The following is a 23,541-nucleotide window of genomic DNA, read 5'->3' on the forward strand; positions in this document are numbered from 1 at the left end:
GCTTTCTACTATTGATATAGATTGATTCTATACCTGCCCCTGTTTACTTTTTGGAAGTGGTAACAAAATATTTCAACTAAAAATGGAGTACATGGTAAATGTTAACAAATATCAAGGTGGTAGGAAGGTAGTTTTCTCTATAGTTAAAAACTCCTTGGGGGCTGGAGAGATCAGTGGTTAAGAGCACTGGCTGTTCTTGGAGAGGACTCAGGTTTAATTGCCGGTACCCACAGAGTGGCCAACAACTGTAACTCCAGTTCCAGGGGAATCTGGTGCCTTCTTCTGACCTCCATGGGCATTGCACGACATGGGTGCACTTACACACACACACACGCAGGCAATACACTCATACATAAAAAGAAAAATCCTTAAAACATACTGGAAAGCATAGAACTTAGCATCCCGGGACTCTGAAATATACAGACCACCACCACCATCTATGTTTAATTTGGCAGAATTACAATTTACACAGAGCTCCAGAGAATCTTAGAACAAGAATGCTTTGCAGTATCTTTGAAGACTAAAATGGTAATTTGCAGCTCTATTCTATACCTCACTTAAACTTGGCAGAGTTGAACTCTTAGTAGAGCACTGCTATACTGTGTCTATGAGCTCACAAGAGCACAGCACGCCTCCAGAACGAACACCTCCCAGAAGTCTGAACCCCTGATAAACTGTAGACATAACCTACATCTGAGACAAATGAGGGAAAAGGCACCAGGAAGCCTTTTATGACTCAGAATGCAAAGGAAAATTTGGTTCACAGAGGACTTGGTTCAACTGTACAGAATGAGGACCCCGATGAGAACAATGGATCAGGAGGCAGCGTCCAGAAGAAAAAAGCCTAGAGTCTGGCCTAGCACGAGGTGCTACGGCCCTGTACTTTTAAACAGAAGACTGCGGCGTGAAGAAGAAAAAAGTAAAATGGCAAACCAGGTTTCATGACTGAAGCTGTTTCTCCATTAACAGAAGGACACTCTCTCCTACTCTCCACAGCCAGCTTCTCTCTGACTTGTGGTTCCACCTGAAACCATGCTGACAGATAGCTTGTACCCGTAGTCTCCCAAGTGGAGAGATGCTCCCACAAGCCCTGGACAGCCTCGTGGGGAGCACAGGGAGGATGGGCAGGGGCAGGCAGCCCTGAACCCTGGCTGCTAAACCCTGCCTCCCACAGGACCAGCCTGCCATGAACAGGGAAAGGAGTGCAAAGTGCTGCCAGGATGGCTACCCCATTGCAGTAAGCGTGCACACAGGCAGGAAGGCAGGCACGCACACACACACACACACACACACACACACACACACACTCACACACTATACACTGACACATGTAACTGAGAGGAAATAAAAATATTCTAAACCAATAATTTGATCGGGTTTGGATCAAGTGAGGGTAATTGAAAAATGGCATGTTGACAATAATTATCTCAGAAAACTGGTCATAATTTTCATTCAAGCAACAAGACTCAAATGAAAATAAACACAAGCACCATTGCAAAACGTTCTGAAACACACAGGGGGACAAAGAGGAGGGGGGACAAAGCCAGTGTAAGCCAATATAAACTCTGGGAGAATTACAGGGCACATCTCTGTGCTTTGATAGCCATAGAACTAAGCAATTACCCAAATCACGGCTATTAAAGCATGGATTTGGGCTAGAGTAAAATCGAATTACATTTAGAAAATGACAGGCAGCATCTACTGGTGGGAGGTCAGAAGTCAGACATATTCCCAGGTGTTGGCAAGTCGGCTAGATTTACAACAACCCCTTTCCTCGGATGCTCGCTCACACTGAGCCCAGCAGTGACTGATGCTAACAGGCAATGACCACACAATCATCTGTGTGACAGATCAGTGTGAAGGTGACACAGGTCCAGTGAGACAAGAGCAGCAGTGACTCGCCAGGCCTTGAAGAGCTGGACTCAGAGAAGAGGACTAGGTGCTGGACCAGGGCAGAGGCCTCAGACTCTGAGCTCATTTCAGGAGAGAGGTTTAACGCATGGAGGCTTTCTGTGGCATATAGGGGAAGCAGGATCACCCAAGCTTTTTGTTTTTAGAACCTACCCTCTGGAGCTGTGCAGGAAAACAGTGAATCAGCAAATGACTAGAAGCGGAGCTCCAGAATGAGTCACCAGGGTGGAAGATGGAAGAGACCAGAGCAGAGCACTCCAACCTGAGTAACGGCACGGAGGGAAGGGCGCAAGCTAGGACTCCAACCTCGGGCCTCAACGTTGAACAGATGATAGCAGAGGCAAGATGGCCCTGTGCTCAGAGCACAGTACAGCTCCACGTCCCAGAGCCCAAGACACCAGGTCCCTCCACAGGGCCCTCGCCCATGTCCTTAGCAGGGCAAGCTCCCTGGGGTCTCCTCACCTGAAAGCAGGGTTGCTGCGCAGCAGGGAGCACAGTTTAGAAGTGAAGGTCATACACTACAGACACTAATGGTGAAGGAGAGCTTGTCAGGCAAGGTGACTGCAAAGACCGTCACTGAGGTGAATTTACCAGCCCCACACACGGCATGCACAACAAATACAACACATAAAAGATATAGATGACAGAGCTAACAACAGTTTTTAATGAACAGAAGGGACCAGTATTTCAGCTCCTTTTCAAGCATAGGGCCTGAAGTTATCACTCCTGTCCTTACCAGAGGAAAAAGCGGACAACCATTACAGACACCTCAGGGTATCCACTGGGATGTGTCCAGGACCCTGTGGCTAACTCTGAGGATGCCAGGTCCTAACAGAACAAGCACACGGCCTGCACAGAGCCTCGGGCTGCCTCCTGTGTATTGCCAGGGATGCTCAGACTACTTCCAACAGTACCCAACGTACAGGCTGTGGACACAGTTCCAACACAATGCTTAAAGAGTAAGAAGCAGCTGGGCGTGGTGGTGCACGCCTTTAGTCCTAGCACTTGGGAAACAGAGGCAAGCGGATCTCTGTGAGCTGGGGACCAGCCCGGTTCTACATAGTGAGTTCAGGCCAGCTGAGGCTACAGGGAGACCCTGTCTCAAAAAGACTAAATAAATAAATAAATAAATAAATAAATAAATAAATAAATAGAAGAAAAAAGAGCACATGTTCAGTACAGACACAATTTTTAAAAAGTTTTTATCCAAGGTTGTTTGACACTGTGCCTATAGTAGGCTAATGGTAGTTTTCTCAGAAGGAAGAGTAACAACATTCTAAGTGATTCAGCTTGGAGAAGAGTGGAACACAGGCCAGCAACACCAAAGGGACAGAGAGGGAAGCTGGGAGCACCCCGCTATCGTTACCTGCCCTCCTGGGACAGCCGTGGATGCAGATGAGCTGGGAATGACAAAACTATAGCAACTGTAAAAATGTTTTTTTCTTTTCTTTTTTAAAGACTAATATGCTAAGACATAAACTAGAATGATATAAAATAACCGTTAAATTCAGAGAAGAGAAAAGGGAAGAGAACTAGTGTAACAGGAAACACAGAGAGCCAGATTCCAACATGGCTGCTCACCCTTTGTGAAGGCTCAAACACCAATTAGAGGGCACAAGCTGTCAGAGGACAGGCAAAAACAAGACCAACTATTTATTGTGGAAGAAAATGGCTTAAAATCAAGATAACTTAAAAGTAAAAGGATGGAGAAGAACATATTGTGCCTACACTAACTGAGAAGCATCTTAAGTTCAAGCAGAGCAGACTTCAGAACAAAGGAAGATCAGGCATGCATAGATGCACTCTGAAGAGATGTGCTACTACAGGGTATCGGAACACATGAACAGTACTCAAAGCAGAACCAGGAAAGCTGGCATCCTTGGAGCTTTAACCCCACCAGAAATGACAGCTCCGGCAGCACAGAGGACAGATGACTCAGCTGACATGCTCCATCAGCAGACAGGCTCAGCATTCTCCTTCCGCAGCAGAACCCATACCTCTCTCCTGTTCAATGGCGTATGTACCAGCTCCGAAGACACCTGGCTATAAAATACTCGGAGATGAGAGAAGAGAGACACATAGTCTGTCTGCAGACCACACCAGAATAAACTAGAGCTTAAAAAAAGGAAGGAAATGGAGAGCCTTGGGCTCCCTTAGAACAGCGGGTCTAACTCAGTTGTCTAAGTTTCTACCCTGGGAAGCTGCAGGGTTTGGGGGTGGGGGGAAACAGGAAAGAGGAGAAAAGAAGAGGGGAGGGGAGCGGAGGGGAGGGGAGGGGAGGGGAAGGAGAGGAGCAGGCGCAACTGAGGTACAGCGAAGCAGGAGAAAAATAATAAAGCCAGAGCAGAAGTCAGAGGCTGCAAACAGCAAGCAACATCAAAGCCTGGTTCTTTGAAAAAATAAACCAGCAGAAAAAGAAAACTCACAAAGGCAAATAAATAGCCAAAAAAAACAGAAACTGAAGTTCACTGTGTAGGAATTGCAAAGCAGAGCAAAGCAAACACTTTCCTTTGGTAACAGAATCGCAGGTTTTCATTGGCTTTTTGTTTGACCCTACTTCACCATGTGGGTGTACACGTCTGTGCTCCTGTGTGAAGGGCGTACAAGTACCTGAGTCTGAGTGTGTGGAGGCCAGAGTCAGTGGAGTGCCTCCCTTATTCACTCTCTCCCTTACTGTTTGAGATGGAGCCTCTCACTGATCCTGGAACTCACCAATTTGGTTAGACTGCTGGTCAGCGAGCCCCAGGGATCCTCCTGTCTCCACACTAGTGTGAGCCACCACACCCTACTATACCTGAGTACTGGGAATCTGAACTCAGGTACTGACTAAGCCAACTCTCTAGCCATATAATTATACTTCTTAAAAAAATTTTTTTTGATTTATTTTATGTATATGAGTGTTTTGCATGCATGTATATTAAATGTACCTGTGTCATACAATGTCCTTGGAGGCCAGAAGAGGGCATCAGATCCCCTGGAACTGGAGTTACAGACAGACAGTTGTCAGCCACCATGTAGGTGCAGGTACTGAAACTATGTACTCTGGAGGAGCAGTCACTGCCCTCAACCACTGAGCCATTTTCCAGCCCCCTAATTACACGTTAAAAAAAAAAAAAAAAGATATATATATGTACTAGCAATAGTTTCGCTAAAGAATAACTGTGCAGAAAATTGAGAGTTGTAAAATGTATTTGTACAATTTGACCCAATCACAACTTTTACACCTTAAGAAAGTAACTTGGAACCAAATGAAAATGTGTATGATGCTCCTTACTGTTTATGAACAGAAGATAAAGTAATCGAAGACTCAAGCATTGAAGCTAGTGAATGGGGCTTTTTCTGTAGGGGCCAAACAGTAAGTAAGAGGCTTTAAAAACCATCATCGACTATGCAGAATGGCGGGCTTCATTGTCACACTGTCCTTGTGTACATACCATGAAATCTGTACCGTTCCATAACCTTTTAATTTTCCCTTTGAATAGTCTAGCACCTAAGGGCTGACTGGGAGCACAGAGTACAGGTTCATTTCTCAATAGATATATGTGACATGTACAGGTAGCCATTAAAAAAGCAAACTACTAAGTGTTTAGTAGAATCAGACATGCTTGTGATAGTAAAAGTAGGTACAAAACACACAAGATGATATTTAGAAACATGTGGATACACACATTGCAAAGGCTGGAAAACCCAGTAAACTGTAACCCTGGCTACCGTGGTGGTGGGATGGCAGGTAATTTGGCTTTGGACTTTTGTTCCCAACTTTCCAGGGCACACACTACTGCCCAGGACCTTTGGGGCACTTCACCCTGCTGCTGCATGGTGACTCCGGCCCTCTCTCAGGAGCCGTCTCCTCCTGGCTGCAGAGCATTTATCAGGCCCACAGGCAGAGCCAGGCGCTTTACTCCAAGGCAGGAAGACTCAGAAGGAGCGTTTTTGTCTCGTGTTTTGACAGAGGATATTCTAGATGCTTTTCTACTGTTCTAGAGACCTGGTTCTATCAGCAAGCTACTTTCATTGTTTAAGATCACTGTATAGGAAAGTAACCCTACAGGGCAGAATGTATTGAAATCAGTAGAGACAATTTGCTTTTGCTTTCTAGTCAATAAATCCAGTTTCACATTCTACTTTAGTGCTAAAATTTTACAGATAAAGAAACCAAGGCATGGGGGTAGGGGAGGGGGTGTAAAATGACCTGTCCCATGTTCACAGGCAGACTTTACCCTGTCCCCTACCCTGTGCGGCACAGACATCAACTAGGAAAGCGATCTTGTATGTAATAGTTATGGACAGATAGTTGATTGGAAGTCAACATCCTGCTTACACACAACTGTTAATTAATAAATCTAGGTTCATGCCCAGCTCTTTCCTGTGAGTCTGCTTTTGCTTATGACTGCTGTTCCAGAGACAGAAAAGAGATAAAAGTTACAGCTCACATCTTCCTCAGCCTCTGCTCTTTCTTCCGGTGTTGCAGTTGAACTCGGGGCCTCAGCAAGCTAGGCAAGGGCTCTATCACCGAGTGGTCGCTTTGGATCAACGCCCTGCTAGCTGCGTGCTAGTGAGCTAGCCATCTGGACATTGCAGAGACCACAGCTTCACTCGTCATGGGGTAGAGAAAGCAGAGCTGATCCTACCCACACACTGTCAAGGGCCAAGGGTACCAGCCCCACTGACCACTGAGGAGGCACCCCCCCACCTTGGCACCAGGCAGGGCCTCTGAAGCAGTCATTTACTTCTGAGATTCGAGGAGCCCTGAGCACCGACGCCTTCTGGTGTATGGGCGACCCCAAGAGCCAAGGTTGCAGTGCTGAGGCACAAGGCCTAAGACCAATTTCCGGGTTGGTGGCAGGAAATGGCCAGCAGTCAGAACTTAATCTAGAGGCACATCCCGTACACCATGCTCCCTCCTCTATCATAAGTTGATAGATGGCGAAGCCTGGAATGGTGGTGTGGACCTATCTTCCCAACTACTGGAGAGGTTAGGAGAGAGGATCACTTGGGCCTAGAAGTTTGAGACCGATCTAGGCAACACAGGGCAACCCAATCACAAAAGAAAAAAAAAGGGGGAAGGGGCAAATACTGACATTTTCTGACACGAAAGTGACTAAAATTAATAGCTCTTTTCTTTACAAAATCATTCCTGAATTTTTAGGCACGGCCCCAAAAAGAACGCAAGCGCCTGCTCCAGACTGTTCTGCACACACATCCATGAAGCCTGTTTCAGATGGGGCGGCAGGCAAGCTTCCTGGGCCTCTGGAACCCATACTTCTGCAGAGGCCAGACAATGGCCAGTGGTTTAGCAGTGGGCCATATCCTCTGCCAGCCTGCCTCTGCCTCAGAGCCTCTCAGCCTGCTGTCTCTGACCTTTAACTACCTTCAGACACACGAGGCTGAGTCCTATTTCACCCAGGCCTCTTCATGAAGAGGCCTCTGCGCCTCAGCAGTGCCCTTGGCTGATCAGCCCTAGCTCACACCCCATGACTTGCAGGTGGCCTCTGACCCAGTACTTATGCCCCGTTTACCCTGCAGCTCTCACTAGAATGAATCTTTGGCAAGAACAGAAATTGTATTCGATGCAATATTCTTTCAAACTGGACCTGGGCATGGTACAAAGTAGAAGCAAAATGCCTATGAAACTAATAGTGGCAAACAACTACGTAATGAGCCCACCACAGACATCAAGAGCTGCATGGCAGGGAGAGGAGCACCTCCAAGCTAACAGGTGCAGGGACACCTGAAGTGAGGCATAAGTATTTCAGAACTGTCTATTTCTACAGCATGCAGAAGACACAAGGAGCGGTCTGATCCTGCTCCGACAGCCCCCCTAGTCACTCACAGCATCCGCAGGTTGTGGAAGGAGAGGTCGTCCTGGGTGAGCCAAGGCCCTTTGTCGTAGTTGAGGTATTCAATGTCCTCTGCCACCTGAGACAAGCAAAGGAGAGAGCCCCAGTTAGAAACACGAACAAGAGCACTACAGTCAGAATGAAGAGGGACAGACGCTTGCTCCCGCCTCATGGCCCTGCCTGCCAACACCCCAAATACCCTGAGAGCAGACGTTGCTGTGAATGTTAGGAGAAATGGAATCAAGACTAGCAGGAAAAGCCAGCACTCAGAGACTACCCACATCTTCCCAAATGAGTTCCTTTCTGAAGGAACTGAGCCACACAGAAAAGAGGAGCTCAAACACCCACAGTCCTGGAGAGCCTGGCAATCCGACTCCAGAGGCAACCTTCACAGCCACCATACGCTCTCCCAGGACATGCCTGAGTCAGGACTCACAGAGGTTCAAGAACCTGAGTACATTCTTCTAAGACACACACCATCAAAACATGTATCTAAACACCAGTCAAAAGGCATAAACTAAAAATAAATCAGCTCGCAGAAACAGAGGACGAGGAAGGTAATGAAACTTGATCCAGATCCCCCTCGGTCCGAGTAGAACAAACTAGGGACAAAGAAGAATTTTTACAGAAAGCAGCAAGAGCTGGGCAGAAAGCAGAGGCTGTTCCCTGTGGTGAGCTCACCAGGCCCCTCCTGTCCTCTCAGAGCACGCAGGCTGCTCACCGCCATCAGCGCTACACGTTCCCGCAGGACAGGCCGGAACCCACCCCGTCTTAATTCCTTTTGTGGCTTTCTCTGTCTTCTTCCTCCTCTCTCCCTCCTTTCCTTCCTTAATTTCTTTTAGAGACAGGGTCTTGTGTGGCCCTGGCTAGTCTGGAACTCACTGGGTAGACCAGGCTGCCTCAACTTCCAGTGATTCACCTGCCCCTGCTTCTGAGCGCTGGTGACACAAACACAAGTCAGCACACTAGGACTGTTTGCTGGTGACTGAAGCTTTACTAAAACATGTCATACAGAACGCAGAACTTCTGTGGAAGGTCTGGTAAGGGCTGCTCCGCTGTTCTTTTCTTTGAAGACAGTTTCATTATGTAGCCCAGGCTGGCCTGGAACTCACTGCAGCTCATGTCATTGGCCTCAAACTTTTGCTTCTTTTTTAAAAAAAAAATTTTTTTATTTTATGTGTATGCGTGTATTGCCTGCATGTATGGAAGTGCACCCATGTCGTGCAGTGCACACAGAGGTCAGAAGAGGGCGTCGGATCCCTTAGAACTGGAGTTACGGACAGTTGTTAGCTGCCATGTGGGTGCTGGGATCTGAACCTGGGTCTTCTGCAAGAACATTCTCAGCACACTAGGACTGTTTGCTGGTGACTGAAGCTTTACTAAAACATGTCATACAGAACGCAGAACTTCTGTGGAAGGTCTGGTAAGGGCTGCTCCGCTGTTCTTTTCTTTGAAGACAGTTTCATTATGTAGCCCAGGCTGGCCTGGAACTCACTGCAGCTCATGTCATTGGCCTCAAACTTTTGCTTCTTTTTTAAAAAAAAAATTTTTTTATTTTATGTGTATGCGTGTATTGCCTGCATGTATGGAAGTGCACCCATGTCGTGCACTGCAGTGTTCCTCACCGCTGAGCCATCTCTCCAGCCCCAAACTTTTGCTTCTTTACACTGATCTTTGGGTTTTTCTTTTTTTTTTTTTTAACCCAATAGATATTTAATTATCTTAACACCATTTAAGGAGTGGCCTTCTTTTCCCTGTTACACGTTTTCACTGTTTTGAAGGAAATGGCTTTGCCACACTGCCATGTCTCTCTGTCTGCCTGTGAGTAATGGGTAAGTCACTCTCCTGCACTAACACCGCAGAGCTCTTTACTGTGCACACGGGTGGGGAGCACAGGGTCCTGCTTCACTTCTTTTCAGAATCTCCTTGGCTGTTTACTACTCATTCATTCCCTGAAAGCATTGCATCTCTGTCAGGATGAACTGGAACTGGGGCTGGAGATGCTTAGAAGTTAAGAGCACTGACTGCTCTTGCCAAGGACCTGAGTTTGGTTCCTAGCACCCACACGGTGGCTCACAACTGTCAGTTACTCCAGGACAAGGGCACTTCATGCATGGTGCACTTACAGGCAGGCAACATACTCATATACACAAAATTAAAAATCATAAATAAAATCTTTTTAAAGATTAACTGGAATTTCACAGAATGTAAATTTGAGGAAAACTTATTTTTAAATGATTACTTTTTCCTGTGAATTAATCCAACATTCAACTGAATTACGTGTTTAGTAAGCATGGCACAGATAACCCAGGATGTTTTGTGTATTTGCCACCTATGATTTTTAAAGAATATTTTAGTTATTGTTTTTATTTTATGTGTTTTAGTGCATTGCCAACATTCCTAACCAGCTGTCTGAAGAGTGTGTGGGTCACACTTAGGGCATCTGCGTCCCGCGCATCTCCTCACCTTGCTTGAGTCTTTGGCTTCCCATGGACTGTACACCAACACCTCACACTTCTCACTGGAAGAAAGAGTGGGAGACTTCAGGTCACCCTTCCCAGGCGACAGCCAGAGGCCACTCCAACCGCCTGCTCCAAAACACCAGCACCCAGTCTGTGACCAGGCACTCTGGAGGCATGCCACAGTGTGACTGTGCAGGAGGCAAACCCACCGCACTTCGCCTGTTTTTATGAATAATTTAATCACTTTCAGTATCTAAACGAAGCCATGAAACACTCAGATCCACACGCTGTAGCACCTCCCCTCACACACAAATACACCAAGGACCAAGAGTACCACAGAGAGTTAGGAAAGCACACTTTCCTCGTGTTCTCACAAGAACAGGAACGGAAGGACAGATCTGGTGGCATTTGCTTTGTCTAATCCAAATCTCTCTGAAGGGTGCTGGTTAAAAGCACCCACGGGGACTGGGTCTTCCCCATGAACACCCTCCACAGGTATGCTGAGCATCTCAAACAATTCCTCCAGATATCCAGCTGCCACCTAAGGGGGAACATGAGACCGCCTGTTCTAAAATGGGGAATGGACTGGGCTTGGGGTTACTCAGCATGAAAAATTTTAAGGATATAACAAAACAGAAAATGAAACAAACAAATCCAAAACAACTTAAGTGCAAGGTCTCCTGATGGCCTTCCTTACAAACCCTCACTGAAACACGCAGCCCAAGGCAGTGAAAGGAGAGAAGCTCCCCAAGCTGGGGAGGGGGTCAAGAATCTCTCTTCAAGGCAGCCTGGGTCTTACATGCAGCAGTGCACTGAGCTCACCTCATCTCGGGGAGGAAGGTCTTCTTATAGGCATCCTCGATGTCCTGGAGATAGGCAGCAGTGATTTTCATTTCGTGTGGCTAACCAGAAGCAAGAAAAAAAATCAAACCGGGATGCTTTCAGACTTGGTTTCTCTCTGTCCCTACATGCAGGTGACGAACGGAGCTACCGCTTTCTTCTAACAATCTGTGTGTGGCAAGGGCTTCAAGGGACAGGCGGGAGATCAGCACCTGTGAGAACCATTCCTGACTGCAGCGGACACCTGTGTGGGCTCGGGGGACCCACAGCATGACCTCCCTCTACATGAAGGTCAAGGAGGCCCCTCCTGTCCTGCTGCTGCGCTTCACTTCAAACCCAGGCAATGGGTTTCTCCCCGACCTCAGCCCACCCCCCTCGTCACCACCCTTCCTCATTCCTTCCTTCTCTCACTCCCTTTGTCGTGGGAAGACAACCTAAAACTTTCATTAATTAGAGTGGCAGTTTCAGTATTTGACTTCAGACAGTTTAGCTGCAAAGTCATCACTGTTCACTCTGTGTCCTTTTACTGATTTCTGTGCCCACTGCAGTGCTCCTGTCCGGGAACAGGAGCTGCTGGAGCAAACTCATCAGGCGGCTCTAGTTTGGGCAGCCCTAGTCGCCATGGTCTAGCACAGGGAACTCTCGTGGGATGGAAGGGAGAAGGAAAGAAACGATTAAGGCCGATAGTTCTAACAGAGTAAAACCGGATTCTAGAACCGGGTTTAGTAGAGCCACATTCTAAAACCGGATTGTGGTGGTAGATGCCACAATTTGGCAAATCGAAAATTAGAGTAGCAAATTTCAATTGGGTACATTTAGTGAAGTATAAATCATCTCTCTAGTGCTGAAAGAAACACTCATTCACAGTGCATTTCTGGAGTGCCTACAGTCCTGGGAATGAGGCCAGGCACAGGAAATGACGTAGACAACTACACTGTGGTGGAGGGAACTGGTTTCCTGGGAAAGGTGCTGAAACTGGGAGCTTTATCCCAGAAAGGCGAGGGTCACGCAGGGTCCACAAAAGCACTGTAAGGGGCAGCAGGGACACGAGTCTCTATCACTAGCCATGGCCAACGTGAAGTATGTTTGCTTGCAGATAATCAAAACGGATCCTCAAAAATACACAACACACTCATCACAGAAATCTGACCCACAAATATGGACAAATACGGAGTTAGAGTCTCATAGTTCTTCCCAACGCTGCATCATAGAGGCAGAGTGCTGCTGAAAGGAAGGAGGAACACATGCTTCCTGGCAAGCGTGGCCCTCTGGCAGAGGCTCCCTTGTCATTGCAGAGTGGCTCTTAGTGCTGCTGGCAGCACTGACTTCACTTGGAAAAACATACATGACAGCTGTGACTGGCCCTCAGAACCGTTTTGAAATGCTGTATCTAACGTAACAGAACTGCCATCTAGAGAGTGTACACCCCGGCTTCCTCAATGACTCTCTGTCAAGAACTGCCATCTAGAGAGTGTACACCCCGGCTTCCTCAATGACTCTCTGTCATAAGCACAAGTGGTCAAAACTATTTTGCTGGAAAAATTAAGTATTTTCAACTTGCAGTTCCTCCCTTTGTGACTTGACAGAATGGTCAGCAAGCCTAAATTACACTTCACACTTAAGGTGAAGTCTGAAGCTTTGAGGCAGAGAGAGACGCCTGCCATATGCCACATGTGCTTGGGGCTCAAAGGGAGAGCTGGTCCAAAGCAGCTTGCAAAGATGCTCCAGGGCCAGAAGGGGGCTCAGCAGGTTAAGGCGCTTGCTGCACAGCCTAGAGACCTCAGTTCAATCTCTGGAACCCAGGAAAGGTGGAAGGAGAGAACAGACTCCATACTCTACACGTGTGCCATGGTACACACATCCACATCACACAACAGTAAGACTGATTATTTTTAAGACACCTGAGCTCTGCATTAACAAAGGTGCCCCTGGGACAGCTGGAGGGACACACAGCACTGAGGTAGGGCACTTCAGGACCTCTGGACAACAACCTGCATCTTCATCACACCATCAGAGGCTATATTTCCTCCAGGACCAGCACCTACTAGTCTCTACACCCTTCACCCACCTAAGGGATATTGGGAACCACCCAGAGTCTTATCCAAAACACAGAGGGCAACCGGATGTGTGAGCAGCACATAGCTCGCCTGTCCCAGAACCAGTGGGTGGGAAGAGGGAGAGGCTCCGTTAAAGGACAGTGAAAGGGACACCCACACCTTCGTCTCCAGGACAGTAGAGCACAAGAACCCTAGAGAAGAGGCAGGGACAGGCAGGGCTGGGGCAGAGCTCACTTTCTCCCAACAGGGACAGCTCTGGTTGCAGGTGGCCCTCTCAGTTACGATCTGCTCCATGTGTCACCTGCCCTGTGAAGGCTGAGGAACTGGCCTTCTGGTGTGCTACACAAGGACACCTGCCGCCTGCCCTTGATGGTGCCGACTCACATCTCCTTTCTTCTGGATTCGGTTCTGGATCTCTGGCACGGGGACGTCGATGTAGATGACTGCATGGGGAGGCAGGTACTCGCAGACAGTGAGCCTCTTCACCTCATTGTAGTGGTCCACACCTGCACAGGATAGTTCGCTGTCATCAGACTCTAGGCTGGCTTCTGGCACACGGGGGTTTAAACCATGACCCTAACCGCCTCCCACAGGACAGACCCTACTGGTGTCCACCCTACTCCTGGGCACAGTGGAGGCACATGGGTGTTTGTTTTATGTGTCTCTTGAGTTAGGTGGCATGACACACACCTACTGTGTGTCCGTTTCTTCACAGTGCCACAGATAAAGAGTTTGGTCTTCTTTAGGGAGTTTAAATACATACATGCAGGTAATATACTTAAATACATAAAATAAAAGTAATAAATATTTTTAAAAATAAAACAAATATTTTTAGGGGCTGGAGAGATGGCTCGGTGGTTAAGAGTGCTGACTGCTCTTGCAAAGGACCTGGGTTCAAGTCCCAGCACCTACATGTATACTTACACACGTGGAGGCAATATACTCATATGCAAAATAAAAATAACAAAGTAAGATAGAAAATAAAAATTTCTCAAACAACTCAACTGAGAGGTGTAAGCTATCTTTTCCTGGGTTCCGAGTACTTCAGTGAGTTTAATGGGCTATACTTAAGTACCGACCAAATCAAATTAACACTGAAAATTAATGGTTACACTGACTGAGAAGCAGCCACACCAGTCCTGACGACGGGGAATTCTGCTATTCAAAAAACTCCACCCCAGAGTCATCACACATACCCTATCCTCAGTGGACCCCAACGGGGAGAATGTGCTGGGTTTGTGGAGGGAAGCACCACACTTGGTCACCTCTGGGCAGTGCTGAGAAACTACTGTCTATAGATTTTCCCATGGTAACACCTTCCAGAAGTGACACGTGGGTGATCACAGTAAGGTGCACAGGAAGACAATTATTTCATACTAAAGAAAACATCCCAGTGACTCTCCTGGCTACTGTGTTGAAGGCAATCTTGAGGCCAGTCTGTGGCTAAACCAAGGAGGACGGAGCTGGAGGAGGGGGAGTGCAGAGGAGGTGGTGTGCCCAAGGGGCACCCAAGGGGCACACCTGACCACACTCACACTAGTGCAAGGAGGAAGCCAGGCCTCCCCCTGCTTCTGCAGTTGGACCTGTGGTGCTCACCCTCATCTACTGCTAAGGCTCCGTGCTCCTTGCCTCCTCTGCTCTTCTTCCACGCTTCCGCTTCCCAGTGCCACCACCCCATTTAAGCCATTTTCCTCCTCATCAGATGCCACCTGGCTTTAGTCAGTACATTTTGCTTTCCCAGAACTCAGCACTGAAAGGACTTACTACAGTCACCAACCTCCCACAGGTGAGCTCCAACAGTCACCTGTCAGAGGCCATGTGGCATGGACAACCAAACCTCATCCCCTGCAGCTGTCCCCATGCGTGTGTGACCACTAAACTTCACCCTCAGGAGCTCCACCTCCTCAGAAATGGCAGCCAGGAACTGGTCTCCACTCTGATACCATTCATGGGCATTCCTAAGTCAAGAATGCCAACTGTTGGTGCTGAGGCCCAAACTACCCTGGTGCCACCTCATCCTTAGGCTGCAGAGGACATGCCCCTGCCTCTAGGCAAATTCTGAGCCCATCTCAGAGAACCCGACACCCAGACACCCCAACAGAAGCCTGTCTTGCAACCTGCTGCCCTCACCCTTCTAGAGCAGGCCCCCATCACTCTCCTGCTGTACTCTGTAAGGCTGACCACCCAGCTAGTCACTCTTTCTTCCCTGTCAGCTCCAGGCTCCCGAGTGCCTAGCTCCTGCTGCCAGGGCATCCCCCAACCTAGCCAACCAGCCCCTTCTCAGTCCCCCCGATGGGCATCCTCCCCTTGGCAGTTCCCTTACCAGATGCATCCTCCAGACATTCCTGTGACCACCTAACCACCAAATCTTCCCTCCTACACTTAAACCCTCAGTGCTTCCAGGAGAAATCCAAACATCCTACCCTAACAGGTGCCAGTCCTTACCTGTGCATGGCCTGGCTGTTACTCCAGCACTACCCTCAGCCTGGTCCTCCTTCTGACAGTACCCCCAGACCACTGTTGACAATGCAGGCTTTGCCAAGCTGTCCTGCACCCCATGGATGATCCCCGAAGGCTACTCACCAGGGAAGTTGCCATGCCTCCTTCCACAGACCCCTGGAGAAACACTGGGGTGCTCTTGGTGCTGTGCTGTCACTCATCACCTGGGCTGTTTAATGCCCTTGGCCCCTAGAAAGTCTAGAACCTCACCTTGTGTCCCTTCCTACATGAGCAGCCAGGACAGAGCTGTGTACACAGTGGCCCCAGAAATACCTGGTGGCTGACCTCATTGACACTTGGCATGTCCAGGGCAGACCGCCCCTCAGTCGGAAGTGAAGTTCTCACTCACTCTTTCTGCTCCCCCCCCCCCCACAGGTGGGCGGCCCCTAACTATCACGACACAGAACAGACCCAGAGCAGTCCCGGATCATTACCTTCCCTTCTTTGCCTGCTTCAGTTTCACGCCCACGCCGACCTCCAAATTTCAGTAAGGCCGGTGCAGCCGCTGAGCACACCAGTGAGAACATGGCAGAAAGACCAGCGGAGCCCTGGCACAGCACTCCCCGCCTCACAGATGCACCTACTGCACCTCCTGGACTCTCTAGGCCAGCCTACTTTCACCAAGAGGCCTTGCCCCTTTCTCCTTCATCACCTGTTCCCCAATCAAGGCCACTGTCCCCAAAACCAGGATGAGCAGTGTGTCAGAGGGGAAATGACGACACTGGCAGCTGTGCAAGAGCACGCAATGCAGGGAGTGTAAACTCCTGGTTCTGTAAAAAGTCCTGCACAGGAGAAACTGAAGAGTTCTGCCCAAGGAACTGCCCAAGAGAATGAAGGAAGACCCTGTAGGGTCTGAGGATGGGGTCTTGGGAGACAGCTGTGGGAACTTGGGGTGGGGGGGCAGAATGCTCCTGAGCACTGGGGAGTCTACTCTCCCTTACACCAAGTGAAGGGACAAGACATCTACTTTAGGAGGAAACAGGCTGGAGGGGAGCGAGGTGAGTAGCCTTCCCTTGGGGGACTGGAGTAGGCAGGGGCACTTATCTAACTCAACAGAACCTCTGACAGCCTCTGTGAAGGCACCTGCACACCAAGGGGCATACCAGGGGGCACGAGACAGGACTCACATTGCTTCCGGATGAAGCCCTGTTTGTACATTGCCTCCAGGAAGACGAAATCACTGAAGATGGAGCGTTCCAAGACCACACCCTGTCCTGTTTAGAACAGGTAAACACAAATTAAAAAACAGATGGATAAAATGGACTATTAACTAGAAATATTGTTTTAGAAATGAAAAGTCAGAAAACAAACAAACAAAAAAAAACCAGTCATTTACAATTCCATTTTTACATCAAATATATTCAAAGACCATATACACTATTTACAAGTGGGAAACATTTTTAAAGACCCTATTTTTTCGGTTTGGGGAAAATTGTGTTTCTTCCATCAGCTATGATAGAACCGGAAAGGGTGTATTTTATTTTTCTTTTCTTTTCATTTCATTTCATTTCATTTCATTTTATTGGTCTTTTTGAGACAGGGTCTCCCTGTAGCCCCAGCTGTCCTGGAACTCACTATGTAGACCAGGCTGGCCTCGAACTCACAGAGATTGGCCTGCCTCTGCCTCCCGAGTGCACCACCACGCCTGGCAGGTGTGGATTTTAAACCAGGTATTTCATCCTCACCATGACCTCCCAGTCCCACTCCAGCCATGACGTCCTCAAACTGCAGGTTAACTCCTCTGCACACCTTACATCTCCATCACAAACCACCCCAAAGTGCTTGTAAACACACGCTTTTTCATGACTAACGAACTAAGTACAAAAATGTTGCCTCAAGTTCAGAATAACTCAGTAGCTCTTCGTCATTTCATACATTCAAACAGATACACCTTGATCTTATCACACAACAAGGGGTCGAATTCCAGCATTTATATTGTGCTCCAAGATGGTCAAAGGATCATGCGTTTCCTTTGAGACCACCACCGTCACCAAAGAAAAGGATCTCGCTTTGATCTCTCAATGGCAGCTTCAGAGGCAGCCCCATCCCAATGAACAGCTTGACTCAGGGCACTGTTTTTGTTGAACAGTCTGCTGATAAAGAATGGTTTAATTCTAATATATTCTCTAGATCAGTAGCTGCATCAAATGTAAGGAATCCCAGGTCACTTTCTCTAGTGCAGTGCAATACTTTGTCTTTCTGCATGATCTGAGCAATGTGTAACTGCATGTGGACACTCCTGTCCGAAGCAGTCAAAAGTGAGAGCTGCCACCGGGTTCAGTGAGAAGCCGACAGGAGCTCACTGACACGACACAGTCCAATCATAGCCTGGCCCCTCTCCAATCAGCAAAAGGACATTTCCCAATGGCCTCCTCTCTCCTGAGGAGAGACCTCCAGTCCACACCTACCTGGCTCTTCTTCACCCTAACCTCTGTCACTTCCAGCTTCACTCCCTGCAATACAGTCATGTATGATGCTAAAGGCAAAGTCCCCGCCAGGCATAGCAGAGCCTCCCCAGGAAGCACAGACCCCTGACCTCACTCACAATGACTGGTTACATGCCTGAGAAAATGGTCCTTGACCTGCTTCCCCAGAGCACCCGCCACCCATTCACTACCTGTCACCCCCATTCCCAGTCTTCATCCTCCCCACAGGACCCCAGGTTCCTGGAGTAAGCCTCAGCACAACAGAGCCTCACCGAATATTTGGTAATTGAACATGCACAAAAGGAAACAAATCACTGTGCACAAAACAAGTCTAAGAAACAGGTATTAAAAACAGGGTAGAGTATCTTAAGGAACTACTGCCCTAAAGGCCCATGTTGTGCCCAGCTTCTGCTCCAGTTTCCCTGAGGTGGTCCTGGTACAGAACCCCAAAGGGACGCTGCAGATCATATGCTCCTAGGAGCAACACTAAGGCCAGGGCTTACATTTATGGAAAGAAAAAAACCTTTAATAAAATGTGGAGAAAGACGATAACCATACGTGTCTGTGGACATGTGCTCTGTGCACAGGAACCTAACAGAGAATCTGAGGTAGTGGGCCTTGAACACAGGTGTGTGAGGCAGCTGGTCAGGGCCTTGTTGGGACACACTGTTCTCATAGCTCAGAACCACAGAGCCAACTCCCTAGGGTAGCCTTTGTCTAAATCTACCATCAACCACCACAGACAGCCTTCAAAACCAGCTACCACTTCTCACACACAAGCAACTCACCAACCAAGGCACTGCCATACAAAGGAGAAATGAGCCTTTAACACCACCAGCCAGTCACCCTCCCATAACCCACTCATCAGCCATGGGGTAGCCACTACCACATACATGGAGCAGTCATCTCTGCTCTCCCCCACACAATGTACCTCTGTGAACACAGACATTGGCACATGGCTTTGCCACAGGATCAGCACTGTGTCCGCTGTCAGTTCTCAGGGTATTTGGGGGTCAGGATCAAATTAAACTCTCTGCCCTTCCCCAGAATAGTGAACAGGGGCTGGATCCTGACCTCATTTACACATATGTGTGCTCCTGCGCTGTTTACCTTCCTTGCATGCCCTAACTGCTTCCTGACCCCTGCTGCTAATCTCCCACTGAGCTTTGCTTGTCCAAATATCCCACTTGGGGAACCACTAGGGACAAAGGCTCTCTAACCATGGGGGCCATGGGCCTCTTCAGGATCTGCTTCCTTTCATCTCTGCCACCTTTTCATTCTCTGTGGCAAATTCCAGCCTGACAACCCCAGTTTGCAGCCATCCAGGTCTCTACAGGACAAAGGTCCATCCTCCTCAGTGTGACGCTGCAGCGTCCAGGGCACCTGCAGGTTCTCTGGTTTTTATTCTGACACATTACCTGCTTACAGGTCACATCTTCCATTACAGTGCAAAGCAGTGAAGGGAGGCCATCTGACTTTAACCCAAAGAAACCAGGATTGCAGGGATTTATAGTCTCACTGGAAACACAAGACTTGCCTCAAACACCCTTACAGAAAACCGCTACTGGATGGTAACTTGAAATGGCTGAATTCCAGAACAGGATCAAGAAAGAGCACACCCACTGCCCCTGACCAAGGACCCAGCAGCACCTGTGCTCAACAGGTGCTCCAGGGCGTCTGCATACTGCAGGAGGCGGTTGGTGTACAGCCAGGACTGCAGGCGGTAGCTGTTGCCATCATTGCTCTTCGGATCATCATAAAATTTCTCCAGGCTACAGTTACCACTAAATTCGACTTCGTCGAGAGGCTTTCCGTCTCCTGAGGTGCTTTCTGAGTAATGTATGCCCGCTTCTGGAAAGTGCTTCATGCCTGAGAAGAGAAACACGTGCTGAAGCATGGGTGGACCGAGCACGCCCACTGCAAGCTCACAGAGGACAGAACAAATGTGAAGGCCATCTCCAGGGCTGGGCATCAGGATTCTTGCCCAAGTGCTTCATCCCATGATCAGGTAGCACAAGAGATGCTACAGACAACACACCCAGGACGTAACAGGTTCAAGTTGTGCTGCATTGTCTTCCTGTGACCAGGCATCCTCCATGCAAGCAGGCACTGCTGTCCAACACCACAGAAGACACAGTGGACAGACGGCTGCACAATAACCTCAACAGGCCAGCTTACCGCCTCATCTTCCCATGTGAAAGAGAACGGCGGCGGCGCCATCGGCCTGGGGCTCGGTGGAAGTGCTCCACTGCACTCCCAGGTAAAACCCAATGAACTCATAACTGCCATGGGTTTTTAAATTTTGGTCTTTTTGTTGTTGTTCCTGTTGTTTCTCACAGGGTCTCCCATAGTGCCAGTCTGCATGGACTCACTATGTAGACCAGGCTGACCTCGATCTCGTAGAGATCCGCCTGCCTCTGCCTCCAGAGTGCTGGGTAAATTTTGGTCTCTTTGAAATAGGGTCTTCCTACGAAGTCTTGGTTAGCCAGGTACTCACTATATACCCCAGGCTTGCCTCAAACCCACAGCAATCCTCCTGCTTCAGCGTCCCAAGTGCTGAGATTACAAACGTACACCCAACAAGCAACTTAAATATGTCAAGACCCATTTAGGCCCAGTGTTGCCCAGTCAATTCCCTCGTCAACTCTAAGGACAAGCAGCCATGAGGGCACCCATACCTAGTTTCTCTGCGACCTCCTTTGCGAGCGTGCTTTTCCCAGAGCATATGTTACCGTCTACAGTTATCACTCTGCTGTACTCATTCAGTTTCTTGGATGTCTTCTCACCAAGGAGGTAAGCCAAAGGCCCATATTTCAGCTTGCACTGCACGCTGGCATGAATCCATTGCTGAAAGACACAGTGCTCTGGTTACTGCATGCACTAGCAGCTATTAGGTAAAATACCAAGAGGTCCTCCTTGCTTAATAATCTGATTCCCTCTCCCATGCACGCTCCCTGAGCTGACTGTTCACTTTACTTCATAGGTTCCAGAACAGGGCCTAAAACAAGTGTGTTTTCTATGTTAATAAAGACTGAGTGGGTGGATGAGTGGACAGGTGGATGGATGGATGGACAGATGGGACAGGTGACAGGCAGGGAGGAGAGGGTCCTGAGATAAGAGAATGAAAGCACATGTCTAGTCCGGGCTCCTGTCTTCAACCTTTTACCTAGTTACCCCTCCACCTATTGAACATTTCTAATTGGATGATCTAATGGCACCCAAAAGCTAGCAAACCTAAAAACATAGTTTCCACATTCTAACCTCCAAGTGTGATATCCTACACAGTGGGAACTCTCCACCACCTGACAAGCAACAGAGGAAATATAAGCTGTATCTTTGCTTCTGTCCTTCAACACCATAATCACTCACAAAAACCAAACTCACTTCTGTGGAAGAGGCATTGCCTTCCCTCTCCTGCTCAGACTCTGAGGATGTCCTCACATCTCTCCACAAAGCAAGACACAGCCTCATCAGCAATCTCTTCATCTACTAATCACACTGAAGCCAGTATAATCCACTCTCCCTAAATAAAAGTCACCAAGCAAGAGACAGTGTGTATAGCCGGTAAGACCTAAGTAAGAGGTAAACAACTGGAAAAGGCAGCAAATTTAGAAGTGAGCACAAGGTCTGAACAGATCACACAAAGACATGCAGATGGCAAATGTGCAGGTGAGATGGTGACATCATTTGTCATCTGAAAGCCACAGTGATAGTGAGGAACGCACTATGCGCTTGTGGAGTGGCTATAAATCCAAATAACTGCAACATCAATGAAGACAAGACAGCAAGCAACAGGGATGCTCCTGTGCTGTTGAAGTGCAAATGGTACAGTCACTGGAAGATGGTTATAAGGCCACACACTCACTAATGGTCCAGCAATCACTCCTGGGTATTGCCCAACTGACATAATTTCCACAAAAGTCTGCATGCACATTTACAGTGGCTCTCTTCATAACTGTTTCAAGTCGTGAACGACCAAGATAGCCTTCGACAACTGAACGGACAAAGGATGGCATATCTAAACTATGGCTAATGGAGTATCAGCCAGTGATTAAAAGGAATGATTAAACAAGCCACAAGGACATGAGTTAATTTTTTAAGATTTATTTTTATTACTGTATGTGTACAAGCCCATGGAGGTCAGAGGGTGTCGGATTCCTCTGAGTTGGAGTTACACAAGACTGAAAGCTGTCTGACATGGGTGCTGGACACTGAACTCAGCTGGAAGAGCAGCAAGTACTCTTAACCACTGAGCCATCTCTCCAACTCCATGGGTGATTCTTAAATGGTATTTCTCACCGAAGGAAGCAGTGCAAAGGGTAATATATGGCTGAATACAAGACAGTCTATGTCAGGAGTTCCAGGATACCTGAAGACTAAGCGGGTGAATTTTGGGGGGCTGTGAAACTACACTGTATGCTACTGTAAAGGTGGAGATAGGTCACTGTACAGTTGTCAAAACCATGGACCCTCACAGCGCAAAGAACAAACTCAATGCACACAAACTTACCAAAACTTATTTAGGCTGGAAAACAGCCTGACTGAGGGGCGCAGAGGAAAAAGCAATGACATGACAAAGTGCATCAGGATAGGCACGGTCCCTACGAGACCTGGCAGCCCTGACTCTACCCATTCAGTCTCGCATTCAATCTCTGCCCCCCCCCCAAATGATTACACTCTTCTGATCAGAAATCGAAGTCCTTAGCACGAGGCTCAACCCTTAGAAATTGGCACCTACGTAGGTCCTGTCACTACAACACCACCGTCATAGGAAGGCGTCCTTTCAAGGCTCCAGCTGGGACAGCCCAGCGTCCGGTGTCGCCCCTGCTCTGCCCCGCAGCACGTCGTCACCCTCCCATTCACTCCCACGGTCACTGCTCCGCATCCATCATTCCAGTTCCTGCTGGTTCCCCGCGCTAGAATGGATGGAAAGCTGGGCGCGCGGTCCAGCTCCAGCCGGAGCGCCCCGGGTCCCCGCTGCAGTCCGGCGGGCGAGCAGTGTCGCGCCTCGCTCCACCAGGGCGGAGGAGGGGCCCGCAGGACACCTCGATCCTCCAGGGCTGCAGGGGCCGTACTGCCCTAGGAGAGCTAGGCCGAGGCCCGAGGGAGGAAGGGGCCGCGGCGAGAATGGCCGACCGCCCGTCGGCCGCCGCTTACCACGCGCTGGCCTCCGGCCGCGAGGCCACGCGCGAACGCCGACGCCGGGACAAGCTTCAGGAGCCTCAAGGCCATGGCCACTCAGTCCGCGCCGGCTCAAGGACCCAAGGGGACGCGGATGCGACGGGGTCCTACTCTGAGGACGGTGCGCTGCCGTGACGTCACGCCCGGGGTGCCCGCGGCGCCTGCCTGGAACCTTCCTGAGGTGGGGAGAGGCGGGGCAGAGGGCGGGGATATGGGCGGTACCAATGAGACGGGGATGACCGACAGGGAGAGGGGCAGGGCCAGGGAAACCTGGATGACTGACAGAGGTGGGCGGGGCCAGGGAGCGCTGGGTGAGGGGCGGGGA

The 23,541-nt window shown here is 48.9% G+C and overlaps 1 protein-coding gene across 1 annotated transcript in view; it reads right to left on the reverse strand.

Moving 5' to 3' along the window:
* The window catches only part of Ndufa10 (NADH:ubiquinone oxidoreductase subunit A10), a 39,753-nt gene extending 16,403 nt beyond the window's left edge, over positions 1-23,350 (reverse strand). The window contains exons 1-8 of the mRNA XM_008829130.3: positions 23,193-23,350; positions 20,714-20,882; positions 19,686-19,904; positions 16,737-16,823; positions 13,495-13,616; positions 11,036-11,115; positions 10,218-10,272; positions 7,745-7,830 (exon numbers count right to left, since the gene is read on the reverse strand). Of these exons, the coding sequence (XP_008827352.1) occupies positions 7,745-7,830; positions 10,218-10,272; positions 11,036-11,115; positions 13,495-13,616; positions 16,737-16,823; positions 19,686-19,904; positions 20,714-20,882; positions 23,193-23,267 (893 nt within the window). The 5' untranslated portion in view covers positions 23,268-23,350. The remainder of the gene's footprint in view (positions 1-7,744; positions 7,831-10,217; positions 10,273-11,035; positions 11,116-13,494; positions 13,617-16,736; positions 16,824-19,685; positions 19,905-20,713; positions 20,883-23,192) is intronic.
* Between the last annotated feature and the right edge of the window lie 191 nt (positions 23,351-23,541).

The sequence above is a fragment of the Nannospalax galili genome, unplaced genomic scaffold (genome assembly GCF_000622305.1).
Source record: "Nannospalax galili isolate Female #2095 unplaced genomic scaffold, S.galili_v1.0 scaffold453, whole genome shotgun sequence".
NCBI classification, from domain to species: Eukaryota; Metazoa; Chordata; class Mammalia; order Rodentia; family Spalacidae; genus Nannospalax; species Nannospalax galili.